General features: G+C 39.2%; 3 protein-coding genes and 2 long non-coding RNA genes across 5 annotated transcripts; 1 reads left to right on the top strand and 4 right to left on the bottom strand.

The window, feature by feature from the left end:
- Positions 1–657: 657 nt before the first annotated feature.
- Positions 658–3,604, bottom strand: LOC146257025 (collagenase 3-like). Its single transcript, XM_084673538.1, has 10 exons — positions 3,397–3,604; positions 2,974–3,218; positions 2,674–2,822; positions 2,472–2,597; positions 2,223–2,384; positions 1,909–2,095; positions 1,664–1,794; positions 1,378–1,543; positions 1,179–1,282; positions 658–1,012 (listed from the first exon to the last, which is right to left on the bottom strand). The coding sequence occupies exons 1-10, from the start codon at positions 3,532–3,534 to the stop codon at positions 909–911; spliced, it is 1,512 nt and encodes a 503-aa protein (XP_084529664.1). The 5' UTR covers positions 3,535–3,604; the 3' UTR covers positions 658–908.
- On the top strand, positions 2,430–8,731 carry LOC146257023 (uncharacterized). The gene is made up of 4 exons (XR_014729877.1): positions 2,430–2,805; positions 3,014–3,225; positions 6,849–6,978; positions 8,415–8,731. It is a non-coding gene; the product is annotated as an uncharacterized LOC146257023 (long non-coding RNA).
- Positions 3,914–5,422, bottom strand: LOC146257024 (uncharacterized). The gene is made up of 3 exons (XR_014729878.1): positions 5,166–5,422; positions 4,383–4,486; positions 3,914–4,276 (listed from the first exon to the last, which is right to left on the bottom strand). It is a non-coding gene; the product is annotated as an uncharacterized LOC146257024 (long non-coding RNA).
- Positions 5,683–8,983, bottom strand: mmp20a (matrix metallopeptidase 20a (enamelysin)). The gene is made up of 10 exons (XM_084673540.1): positions 8,867–8,983; positions 8,375–8,628; positions 7,950–8,098; positions 7,569–7,700; positions 7,321–7,482; positions 7,131–7,242; positions 6,906–7,048; positions 6,556–6,712; positions 6,152–6,255; positions 5,683–6,045 (listed from the first exon to the last, which is right to left on the bottom strand). The coding sequence occupies exons 1-10, from the start codon at positions 8,981–8,983 to the stop codon at positions 5,945–5,947; spliced, it is 1,431 nt and encodes a 476-aa protein (XP_084529666.1). The 3' UTR covers positions 5,683–5,944.
- A 681-nt stretch (positions 8,984–9,664) lies between these two features.
- mmp20b (matrix metallopeptidase 20b (enamelysin)) lies at positions 9,665–13,026 on the bottom strand. Its single transcript, XM_084673539.1, has 9 exons — positions 12,800–13,026; positions 11,874–12,112; positions 11,624–11,772; positions 11,346–11,471; positions 10,859–11,195; positions 10,559–10,692; positions 10,285–10,441; positions 10,033–10,136; positions 9,665–9,802 (listed from the first exon to the last, which is right to left on the bottom strand). The coding sequence occupies exons 1-9, from the start codon at positions 12,932–12,934 to the stop codon at positions 9,702–9,704; spliced, it is 1,482 nt and encodes a 493-aa protein (XP_084529665.1). The 5' UTR covers positions 12,935–13,026; the 3' UTR covers positions 9,665–9,701.
- Positions 13,027–13,746: the final 720 nt, after the last annotated feature.

Genomic DNA, 13,746 nt, shown 5'->3' with positions numbered 1-13,746 from the left:
TGTAATATAACTAACAGGCTAGAGGCGATTCGCACACGTCGTTCCCTGACCACTTTTCTTCATGTTGTAAATTGTATATCCTCTGTCACTGCGATATCTACGACGGCGTATTAGGACCAGTAGGTAAAAAATAAAATCGGAGCAGGGGGTGTAATATTCCGAGATTAAAGCCGTAGATTTGCGGTAAAAAAATCTGAATTATACTATTCAATAGGAATTAGCAATAAGGAAATAGGCCACTCCTGATTTTAGCCCAGAATCACCAGATTGTAATAAGCATTCGGACTTTGAAAAGACATTGCCTTGTGATTTGGGCCTAGAAGGAAACATAGCCTAATTGGATGAGGTGATAGCTTATGTGCATCATGAACTACAAAACAAATTTGTGACTTTATAAACTCGGAGAATATCCGACCTTTTTCTCGCAAATTTACGACTTTAATTTTGGAATATTACCCCCCTCTCTCCTCCGGCTCCGTTTTTTTTTTACCTACTGGCCCTAATACGCCGTCGTATAAAAATGAACATCTAACAATGAGATGCATTTTAATTATCTATTTTTCTCAATCACACACACAGGCCTACTCAAATACACACTTCAAGCACTGCTGATTCGAGCTCTTGTTGGTGCCTAAGGAACAGTAAAAACTGAAGAACTTGATATCTGAGTGTTATTTATTTACCATGTGGTATATAAGAGCATTTGAAAATTAGACACTCAAACAACAATATATCCAATGCTTTGGTAAACAATGACAATATCACATCTTCCTTGTTATAGGCCATCCAAACACATGTATTGCTTTACATTTGTTGCACATTGTGTCAATGAAGGTTAACTAAACAAGCTCATATTATTATGGGCCTATGTTAAACTATATTATGAGGAAAGTTAGTGAAAAATGTATTTAATAGCAGTTCAGCCAGCCATAGTTTAGGAGGACGCGTATCACTGTCCTTCTGGGAAAGGAGTACTCACTCTGCCTGGGCCCATCCGAGAAATAAAGATACCCTATTGGAAGAAACATTGTTTCAATGCATCAATAAACTTAAATATTTACTGCAGCTGTAGATGTGAGATGATCTAAGTGAAGGATTTTCAACACCTGTGTTATGTCACAGGGTGGTAATTGAATCTCTCTGCAAATACCGTATGTTGATCACTTTCATTCTCTTACCATAGTTCTCAAAGGCAGCATCCACTTTTGAGCCAATGCCTGGGAAATCCTGAGTTATTAATCTCGGGTATCCAGAATCCATTTCACGTCTGACCTCATTGTAGCTGTAGCACGAACAACCCATAAGCCATCATTTACTTTACATGCTATGTGAATCATAAGTGGCCAATTATTGTTACGATGTAATCTCAACGCTCACCTCCAGTATTGGTTGTTCACAAAGAAGAGGGTCTTTTGTGTTGAGTGAACATACACTGATGAATCTATCTTATTGACAGATGATGGGAATCCAAGTGTGGATATGGGTTTTGGATAGCCCGGGATCATTGTCTTTGCATAGGCCTTTATACCCCAGTACTTATTACCTGTGAAAAATAGTATTTATCATGGTATCTCTGTGTTACGCAATATAGGGCAAAGAACATTTTTAGAAGCACAGATTTTGAGAGTAAAGACAATGTTGATTTCTACTAACTCAAAAGCACCTTCAAAAAGGTATACCACATCCCGATGTTTGACCTCATAGGCAGCATCAACATAGTTTATTTGTGACCATCTGGTGGCCACTTTAGTGAGAGCAATTCCACTGATTTGTGTACTCTTCCTCCAGTAGTACCTAAAATCAGAATGAAACAGAATTCCCAAAAGATTAATTTTCCAAAAGCATAGTTTTAACACAGTTATGACAATGCCAGATGTATTAGAACGAACAATGATTGCCTGAACTCACCCATTTTTGAAGAAGTACAGGTCTCCCCACATGGAAGTGGCTGCATCAAACACAAGATCCCGGTCGCACTGTTGGTCTTTTGGGTTGGGCCCGGGGCCAGGATTGGGGTCTGGTTCAGTTGGCTCTTCTGGTTCAGGAACCGGAGGCTCTGGTTTGGGTTCTGGCTTAGGATCGGGTGTACGGGTTCCTTGGAGACACACATATCGTAACCTTACATAGCTAATCTGACTCCACGAAGAAAATGTCATTGCAATGTGTGTTTATAAATAGTGCTTTTTAAAGCACATCAACGGTGTAGTGGAGGTTTTGATTACCATACAGGGCCTGCACCCCACGCTTATCATCATCGGGAAGCTTGTATCCATTCGTGTTGACGTACTGATAGGTGGGGAACATTAAAGCCTTCCTGTCTCTGGAGTGATCCAGTCCCAGGGCATGGCCAAACTCATGGGCTGCAACCAGCAACAGATTCACCCCTAAAGACAAGATGCATGGGTGGGTGAGCCCAATTTAAATGGAAAAGGTTATGATTGAGATGTTACAGTATGTGGAGACATTCTTACCATTCTGAGTCAGAGTCCAATATTCATCATCGTCAAAATGTGTGTCTCCACCTTGGCCCTGTCCAGGTGAGTTGGCATGGGCCAAAACTCCACTGGGTCCATCGAAAGGATAAAAGTCCCCATGATCTGAATCGGAATAGGAAGGGGTTTATTTTAGTGTTGAGAAAGTGCTTTAAAACTGTTGTCTGGATCTCATACATACATCCGCCTTTGAAGAGTATCATGATGTCGGCGGTGCCAGTTTCAATCTGTTTAAAATCCAGTGGAATTACGTCACTATACAGCTTGAAGGCCTGAGCTATAGTTGAGTCAACTTGATTCCGGCTCATGTCTGGTGTGTATTCAGTGATTCTTAAAAAAAAGTTATTAACAAATAAACCACTGTTACAAATCTCTATCAACAACTGAGATACTCTGAAATATCAGTTCTCAAAGGTCATTAATGCAATAATGTACTTCAGACAAAGGAAACAGCATCCTGGAGTGCATATAGGAAACACACCTGTAAGTAATAGTTCTTTTCTCCCATTTGGGTCTCCCAGGGAAGTGTCCATATCTGCTGATGTCTGACACACCACACCTTGGCTCCTTCATCAACTCGAGGGTTTTCTGATCCAGTCTGCCTGTCACTTCCAGACCAAAGAAAGCCTGCATGGCCTCCAAAGTCTGGTTGAACGAGGTCTGGGCTACATTCCGAATGGTCGAATTATAGACCCCGACATCAGTGTAATACTTGGATAAATATTCCTGGAAGGTAAGTGGTCAGTATGATAATTATTGCTAACCTTAATCCCATTATTTAACCGTGTATGATAATCATGATTATTTACAATTATGAGTTATCGGTTTTCCGTGACTGGGTAAAAGGGCAAATATTTGTGAATATGAAACAATATTCAGAGACAATATGGTAGAAATACTTTACCTTAGCAAGTGTCTCTTCTGTCACATTTGGGGTTGTGGTAGGAGCTGCTTGACACAGAGAAAAACAGACTAGAAACAGGATCATCGTCAGTGTACCCCTCATTTGGAGCCTGTAGAGACTGGAGATTCTTTCCCCCATCTCAAGTCACTCTCCTTTAAAGCCTTTCTTTCAGCCTGCAGAGTTCTAGGATATGGATTTCTAGCCATGTGAGAGCCACAGATTAGTGTTTTTGTTCTTGTGCAAACATGCAAGTATTTGTACAAGCTCCTGTCCAATGGATCACTCACCTTACAACACAACCCCTCTACATTTACATTTAGTAATTTGGCCGACGCTCTTATCCAGCGACTTACAGAAAGTGGACATTCCCCCCGAGGCAGGTAGGGTGAAGTGCCACAAGGACACAATGTCACAAAGATGTTAATGAAAATGAATAGCATTATAAAGTGATATATACACGTTTATGATATCCAATGTTATTGATGCATAATAATATACCATACACAGTATCGGTTGATTTCTTATGAATATGATTTAATTAAAATTCAAGCAATGGTTGATACAAGATGAGAAAGCAAACAAGTGCTCAGTGTCTCACCAGACAAAAAATCCTCCGTAATGATTACTGTTCCAAGGTTCATTCCAAAAACAAAAAATATACATCTAAAAATATACAACCCACTTGAATATAAAATTCATAAAAACAGACATGGAAATGGAATGATCAGAAATGGTATTTTAAGAGCTCTAAGTAGGCCCTGTGTTTTTTGATAAATGAGTTAGCAACCAAGCCATGCATTTGCAGGAATCCTCTTGAGCACCCTGTCTTGTCTGTAGTCGTAGAGGTATGCCTTTGTACCGCTAAAGAGGTAGATATTACCTGCTGATGCAAATGTACAGAAGTCAGCGTAAATTGAAAACATGCTCATAAGAATGCATGCTCCAACAAGCAGCTGGTTTAAGTGACATGCAGGATTGGATTTTACCGTCTAATTCAAATGCTGCATCAACCTTCCTCACAATGCCAAGCAAGTCCAAAGGGAATCTTCTTGGAAACCCTGGGTCCATCTTCCTTTTGTTTTCATCATACCTGTGGAACGTAGTAACACTATAAACATAGAACATAGAAACTTGTTTTTTAATCCACCATGAGGGGGCAGGCTTTGAACATTTTTTGACCTGTAAGTGGCCAAGGATTTTGATTGGTGGTCCAATTGCTCAATAAGGGCAACAAACTAAAAGCAACATTAGTTACACAATTTGTTTTCTATAAAACAAGTCAAATATATTTACCGATGTAACCAGAAATACGAAGAGTTACTGTTACCAACTGGGTCTTTCAAGTTATTTTAGGGTTAGAGTTTGTTCTGCTTTGCAGAGAATATTTTACCTATAATAAACCTGTCCAACAAAGAAGAATGTTTTCCCATAACCACTGACATGAACAGCAGCATCGATGTGCTTCACTGTGGATGGAAATCCATACTCATAGATAGAGCCAAAATGACTTTTCATCTTTAGCTGTTGAACCACCCAGTACTTTGGACCTAAAAAACAAAGCTGTGGCAGTGTAATACTTGGATAAATATTCCTGGAAGGTAAGTGGTCAGTATGATAATTATTGCTAACCTTAATCCCATTATTTAACCGTGTATGATAATCATGATTATTTACAATTATGAGTTATCGGTTTTCCGTGACTGGGTAAAAGGGCAAATATTTGTGAATATGAAACAATATTCAGAGACAATATGGTAGAAATACTTTACCTTAGCAAGTGTCTCTTCTGTCACATTTGGGGTTGTGGTAGGAGCTGCTTGACACAGAGAAAAACAGACTAGAAACAGGATCATCGTCAGTGTACCCCTCATTTGGAGCCTGTAGAGACTGGAGATTCTTTCCCCCATCTCAAGTCACTCTCCTTTAAAGCCTTTCTTTCAGCCTGCAGAGTTCTAGGATATGGATTTCTAGCCATGTGAGAGCCACAGATTAGTGTTTTTGTTCTTGTGCAAACATGCAAGTATTTGTACAAGCTCCTGTCCAATGGATCACTCACCTTACAACACAACCCCTCTACATTTACATTTAGTAATTTGGCCGACGCTCTTATCCAGCGACTTACAGAAAGTGGACATTCCCCCCGAGGCAGGTAGGGTGAAGTGCCACAAGGACACAATGTCACAAAGATGTTAATGAAAATGAATAGCATTATAAAGTGATATATACACGTTTATGATATCCAATGTTATTGATGCATAATAATATACCATACACAGTATCGGTTGATTTCTTATGAATATGATTTAATTAAAATTCAAGCAATGGTTGATACAAGATGAGAAAGCAAACAAGTGCTCAGTGTCTCACCAGACAAAAAATCCTCCGTAATGATTACTGTTCCAAGGTTCATTCCAAAAACAAAAAATATACATCTAAAAATATACAACCCACTTGAATATAAAATTCATAAAAACAGACATGGAAATGGAATGATCAGAAATGGTATTTTAAGAGCTCTAAGTAGGCCCTGTGTTTTTTGATAAATGAGTTAGCAACCAAGCCATGCATTTGCAGGAATCCTCTTGAGCACCCTGTCTTGTCTGTAGTCGTAGAGGTATGCCTTTGTACCGCTAAAGAGGTAGATATTACCTGCTGATGCAAATGTACAGAAGTCAGCGTAAATTGAAAACATGCTCATAAGAATGCATGCTCCAACAAGCAGCTGGTTTAAGTGACATGCAGGATTGGATTTTACCGTCTAATTCAAATGCTGCATCAATCTTCCTCACAATGCCAAGCAAGTCCAAAGGGAATCTTCTTGGAAACCCTGGGTCCATCTTCCTTTTGTTTTCATCATACCTGTGGAACGTAGTAACACTATAAACATAGAACATAGAAACTTGTTTTTTAATCCACCATGAGGGGGCAGGCTTTGAACATTTTTTGACTTGTAAGTGGCCAAGGATTTTGATCGGTGGTCCAATTGCTCAATAAGGGCAACAAACTAAAAGCAACATTAGTTACACAATTTGTTTTCTATAAAACAAGTCAAATATATTTACCGATGTAACCAGAAATACGAAGAGTTACTGTTACCAACTGGGTCTTTCAAGTTATTTTAGGGTTAGAGTTTGTTCTGCTTTGCAGAGAATATTTTACCTATAATAAACCTGTCCAACAAAGAAGAATGTTTTCCCATAACCACTGACATGAACAGCAGCATCGATGTGCTTCACTGTGGATGGAAATCCATACTCATAGATAGAGCCAAAATGACTTTTCATCTTTAGCTGTTGAACCACCCAGTACTTTGGACCTAAAAAACAAAGCTGTGTTACAGCATTTTTTGGGACACTATGAAAAGCACTAACATACCACAAAAACTGCCAAATGCAGTAAACTTCTTGCATGAAGTGTGACACTTTTAGTAAAAGACTATAATTTGTGTTCAGCGGTTGTGTTCTGTAGGATATCCAGCTCTGTCATGCCTTGTGAAGACTGCACATTACCAGTGAAGATGTACGCCACTCCCTTGGCTGGGATGTCATAGGCCGCATTTATAGCAGAGTTGATGCCAGGAAGGTATGTGCTACTAAATCCTTCCCTCAGCTGGTTCCAATACGTTGACCATGTTGTCCTCATCCACATATATCTGGGAATTAATCACTGTCATGCATGGTCAATATAGTAAAACAGTTATAGAAAGTCCAGAATTTGATCTCCCAAAAAACAACCTGTCTTTGAAGAATACAATCTCATTCCCGATCACCGCCACAGCATCAACTGAGAAGTTGGGTTCACACTTTCTAGGGATGGTAACTGTTTCCTGTTTTCTGATAGGCTTGCCTTGAGAATGAAATATAAATATATGTATTTAGACATCTAGTGTCATAAGATGTATTAAGAGTATCACGGTTCACTCACCATACAATGCCTGGATACCCATCACGTCATCTCTTGGCAGTGTGTACTTTGCACTGTCATAATACTTGTAGTTTGGATACATAAGTGCTGAGGGGTTTTTAGAATGGGAGAGTCCCAGGGAATGGCCTAACTCGTGGGCAGCAACAGTGAATAGGTTATAACCTGAAATTGCACAAGAACCTTAGTTGTGAGTCATGTTCTCAAGACAATACATTCTTTTGATTCTAAACTACTGTAGGAAGATTTACCCGGCTTTTCTTGGCCCGTTGTCCACGTTTCATCTTCGTCAAAGTGCACATCTCCCCCCATACCTTGCCCTGGCTCAAAGGCATGGGCTAGCACCCCCTTGGGGCCATCAAAAGGGAAAAAGTCTCCATGAGCTAGGACAGACAGAGACATAGAGTTATAGTGAGTTAGTTATTCGCCAATACGTTATAGCCTAAATATTTCTGTGGTTAGCCATATACTTGTGGTCTAACTTCCAAGCATATAATTATAGTTTAAATAAAACCTCACTTGCAACACACTGTATCAACCCTAAATAGTTTTACATCCAAACAGAAAAGTGATAAAAAATCATGAACTGAAATGAACTAAAATCAAAGGCAATGCAAATCATGCAGTTTTACTTTTCGATGCGAAGGTGAGGGCAATGTTTGCTTTTCCATGGTTCACTTTGACAAAGTTCAGCGGGGCTGCATCACTCCAGAGTTTTAGTGCCAAGTGGAAGGATCTATCAACTTCTTCTCTTGTAAGATCAGGGGTGTACTTCTCAATCCTGCAGTTTGTTAGTAAATTAAGTTAACATGACACAGTCTGAGCAAAAGCTTTATACAAGTTCTAGGGGCTGGGAATCTGTTGGCTTGCCATAGAGTGTACACCGTATACTGAGGAACAATAACGTACACTATCACGTGCTAATTTCAAAATGATGACATCGCTACAGTGATTGCTAGTTAACTTCTAACTGTTCTGGAAACACAGACATCTAAATGACTGCATTATTGGATGGATGAAGGTTGATTACAGCATCCCATTCAGATTGAATGGATACCTGTATGTGATTGTTTTGTTCCTCCACTTGGTTCTTTTAGGATAAACACTGAAGTTCTCTACATCTGGAACTCCACACCTTTCCCTTCTCATCACAGCCAGGGTCTGGGGGTCGAGAGTACCAGTCTGCTCCAGGCCAAAGAAGCCCTGCATCTCTTTGATCTTGTCCACCATGGCGGAGGTATCCCTTCTATTGCGACTTTGATGTCGGTTACTACTGGATGGTCTCAGCTGATAGAATCTCCTCAGGTAGCCCTGCCACAGATACCAGTTAGCCTTCAAAACTCCAACAGACACATGACACAACATAAATATATATGTTTGTGATGTTTGTATTAAACTGTAAGAACATGTTAAATACGATGTAACTGTGATTATTTCACCAAGTTGTGTCAGCCAAATGTCATTGTTGACAGAATTTGAAATCTAATGTTAGACAATCAAATGTATATGCTGCCATTTTATTTTCCGGTCTGCATGTGGAGACACAAACCTCAGCCAGCTGAACATCTTCAGGTCTCAACCATTGTTCCTCAGAGATGGGTAAAGTCCAAATGATATCCACGAACATTAGAGATCCTGTAAATATCCAAGACCATAGCAACTCCATCTTTCAAAAAATACCTCTGTACATGGATTTTAAATTAACCCGAGCCTTTATACAACATGCTTGAGGTTGAGTGGTTTGTCACGTGGACCCAGAGCCCCCAATCCCTCAGCTACACTAGACTACCTGAGGCTGTTCCCAAACAGGTTTGTTTGCAAAATGGCACTATGAAATGTGTTAGAATATCTTTGGTTTACCTCCATGTAAGGTAGATCAAGAACTAACTTTTTTCCATTTAAATTGTACTTGGTTGCAACATTAAATTGTTACATTGTACTTCAAATATAATTCCCTAAATATTAACATGGAAATGAGAAAGAAAAATATATAGTTGATATAGATCACCTATACCAGACCTAGATATGGGGTTGAGGTCTACTTATAATTTATCTGTGTCAAAATCTGTACAACGCTTGGCAAGTGCTCAAACTCAAATATTTGATCGAGAGATTGTTGATGAAATCCCCAGACTCATAAATCAAATAGTACTTCTGTTCTGGAGGTTTTACAATGAAACATAAACATGCATTCTTCAGCTTCAGTGACATTTCTGTAACATGCTGTAATTGAAAATAACACAATCAACCAGCCTTTTTTTTTGAGAGAGAAAAATAATTAGATTAGCTACATTATTCTGTAGGATGTTTATTCAAATGTTAACACCAAAGTATAAGTACACACAAAGTCTCATGTTCTCTCAGGTCATTTCCACTGTGGTTCATCAGCACCCAAGCCAGGTATTTGCTTTTTCAATTCCAACGACTTCCTTCAAGGTGTAATCGTACTTATACACTTGAGGTCCAATGAAAAAGAAGATGAAACCTGGAACCATAAATACATTTAAAAAACAGTTGGACTTATTTGATGTGAATTTACAATTAAGCTGATCGCATTTAAAATAGTTTGTATACATTTGGTAAAAAGTACATTCCTTTTCCTTAAACAATTTTAACTATAGTTAGAGAACATTATATATTTTTTAATAATTTCTCGAACCAGTAGACAGATATGACTATTATAGGTTATTAATAAGGGAAATAATGAATTCTTACCATCCTTATGGACAGCTGCACTTATATTTCCATCAACTCCTGGGAAATCATCACTGATGTATTGTGGGTAACCAATATCCATTACCCTGCGATTTTCATTGTAACTAAGAAAGCCAACAGTAAAATAAAGACTCATTAAACTTGCATGAATTGCTGATGGGATGGGAAAGTTTTACGTTAATGACCAAGTATTTCAAGATTGAGTAATATGAGCATATTATCATTAATATAATTTTATTATGTATATCTCACCTCCAGTAAATGTCATGACTGAAAAAGAAGGTGCGGCCTGTTTTGACGATGTGAACTGCTGCGTCTACCTCCTGCACCCATGGTGGTAACCCAAAGTTACTAATGGGTTTTGGCTTTCCTTTCACAAGGGACCCCTTAACTACCCAGTACATGGATTCTGACACACAAACAAAACAGCAATTTCTTATATCAATTATTATTCAGGAACACATTTAAGGAGAAATTCATAACATCAATCCATTGCATGTGCAGCATCATCATATGAGTTGTATACCATGAAACAGGTAAGCAGTAGATCGTCTAGGGACCCAGAAGGCAGCATCAATTTTGGTCTCAATCTTTGGCATGAAGTTGTTGATAGAGCCTTCTTTGATGTCATATTGCTGGTTATGTTTGATCCAAAGATACCTTCACAAAAGAAACACATGATTAATAATCTCATCATTGTATTCGTAGGTCCTTAAGAAGTGATTCACCACAGTCATTTGAATATAATCTTCTAGTCCATGTAAAAAAACATATTACTGGTGAGTTTTTATCTATGAATTGAACGCTTCAAGGTCAATCATTATACCTGTCGCTGAAAAAGAAGGTGGAGTCCCCCACGGTTGAGACAGCGTCAAAGGACAGACTGGGGGCACACTTCTGCGTGGTGGAGGGGAAAGGGGTGCCCACAAGCCAAGGGTTGGAGGGAAGGCTCCACCCTGTCCTCAGGTAACGATACAGCAGGTGTTCCATGGGGTTCTGCTTACCGTACAGAGAGTTGATGTTTGTCATGTCCTCCCACGAGAGAGGGTTATGTAAACTCCGGGGTCTGTATGTAGGGTACATCAGCGAGCCTGGATTTTTTGAATGTTTTAACCCCAAAGCATGGCCAAACTCATGTGCTGCCACCAGATAAAGGTTAAATCCTGTAGGGACGTGAACAAGAAGACAGAATGAAAACCATGTCCATGTTTTGCGTTTTCTTGGATCCAGATCGAGACGACTTCATGTGATTCCTATTGAACACTATTGATTGCATGTAATTATATACATCATTTCATCTCTTGAATTCATACCATTCGGTCCAGCTGTCCAGGTTTCATCATCATCAAAGTGGGTGTCCCCTCCAGTGCCGTCTCCAGGACCGTATGCATGTGCCAAAGTACCCTTCGGTCCATCGAAAGGATACAGGTCACCATGTTCTTGTTTAACCAGATAGTGTAGAAAACATGAATTAGTTAAAACTGCAAGTGGGGTGACATAAATGTTACCCTTAAGGCAGTATTTATCGAATTGATGTGGATTCAATGTTCAAAGACATAAGGCATTGGTATTGTTGATTTTTTCCACCCACCGTAAGTGGCAAACTCCACCATGATATCAGCATTCCGGGTCGGTGATCTTACAAAGGTTAGAGTGCTGGCTCTGCTCCAGACACTGAGTGCTGACTCAATCAGAGAATCCACCGTGCTGTGGGGCAGATCACTGGTGTACCTGCCAATGCTGAGACAATAACACACAAACACAGATCATTTATCACTCAATGAATTTCCATTGTTCATGAGTCTACTCACGTGTTGGCTTTTATGGTTGGGAAATCATACTTGTACGTAATAACGTTCTTGTTCCACCGGGTTCCATGGTTGTGGGTGTAATCATCCACATCAGGGACTCCACAGCGAGGGGTCTTCATGACCTCCACAGTCTCAGGGTCCAAAACACCTGTGGTGTTGAGGCTGAAGAAACTTTGCATGTCCTTCACCTTGGAGGTGAACGAGGGCCAGCTCCTCTTCCCTCGACCAAAAGGCTCTTTCTTGAGATTGTAATATTGTCTGAGGTACTCCTAAAGAACAGCTCAGAACAGATGTTGTTGTTACAGATAAACATCAAATAAACTGGCATCATGATCAATGGAATGTCATGGAATATTCCCATAACATGAATGTTTCACAGTCTTTTGATGAGTAGACTTCATGCCACTTTGACGACAATTGAGCAATTAGGATGTGGAATGTGTGATGTTGTATTCCTTTCTAACCTTAGTTTATACCACAAATATAAAAAAGACTTGACATACCACAAGGATTTCAAATCAGAACCTACAGTCTACAATATATCTATCTCAGCAACAGGACTAGACAGACTGAATTCAGTAAGATTTATAGGCTTGTTTTTGTACAAAGAAATACAATTATCATATTTGAATTGTTCTACAGTACAATGTGTATAGACAATTAGACTTGAATTAAAGAAATTGCACAGGAAACAATTTTGCTAACGATGGATTTACCCAGATTGAGAAACATGCAGTAATTACATTCATTTTCCAAAGCTTACTCTTGGAGCCAATTACACATACCTCTGCCTCCCACCCATGCAAAATAGAACAGTAAAAAGATTATCCTAATGTCTCATAGTGTCAGGAACCCAATTCTGTCACATGGAGTCTTTCCATGGCTTACATCTACATTTGTTAAAAAATGTTGTATATACTTACAACGTGCAGTCCTTCTCAAATGAACACACTTACTGTGGCATGTTTTAGGTCATTCTGGGGTTGTAGTGCAGCAACTCTCTCTCCCTCAGGAATAAATGTAGGCGCTGGCGCGCCTTTACCAGACAGAAATAATAACAAAACACAGGACCAAGTGGACTGAAGATGCATTTCCAATCACACTGACAACTGCAGCTACCTAGTTTAGAAATGCATACAGTAGCTTAGCTAGGCTATGTCTTGGTTAATGGTGATGTCTTTTAACTGGCTATTGTGACTCATACTCCGTCAAAGCCAAGGAGGTCTTTAACTGCCCCATAGAATCAGGGAGGGGTTTAGTTAGAGCTTAAGGAGAAAAAAAACTTCAATATTGTCTGAAATGTTATATGTAATAAACTCTTTGTATCAAATTATACTCCCCCCCCCCCTTAAAATTAACAAAATTAATCTAATTTCAGCTATTTCATTCATAAATGTACTTAACTTCCATGCAACCCATTTCAACTGATATGTTATAGAGGTGAGGTGACTACATCTCTAAGACCCAGGTTTTTGTTGTCCGTTTGTTGAAAACAAGTTACAAATGTGGAGGTTACCCAACCAAGATGGATTTAGTGTTACAATAGAGAGCAAAACAGATTTCTATGTGCTGCTTTTTGTTTACATACAAAACCTGGAAAGCTTATACAAAGAAAAGTAGAAAAGTGCCTTATATGTTAATATGTCCTTAATTGTGACAAAGTAAGAAGTTATCTAACATGCCTGTTTTCTTAGCCACGTACACATGCTAACTGATGCAACTGAATGTGGCCTACCGCACTTTACCTCCCACAGATTCTGCAAGCTCTCCAAAAATACATCACTATGGTCCATTATTGTACTTTTTAAAAATACATTTCTATGACTATTCTCAATGAAAGACTTAAAGGAATTTCCAACTGGCTTTAATTGCAGGGATTTCTTGGGCCTTTAAAAAAAGAAAA

This window comes from Hypomesus nipponensis, chromosome 15, assembly GCF_054491055.1.
Source record: "Hypomesus nipponensis isolate SF chromosome 15, ASM5449105v1, whole genome shotgun sequence".
NCBI classification, from domain to species: Eukaryota; Metazoa; Chordata; class Actinopteri; order Osmeriformes; family Osmeridae; genus Hypomesus; species Hypomesus nipponensis.
The sequence above is the reverse complement of the archived record's forward strand: the minus strand, read 5'-3'. Positions and strand labels throughout refer to the sequence as shown.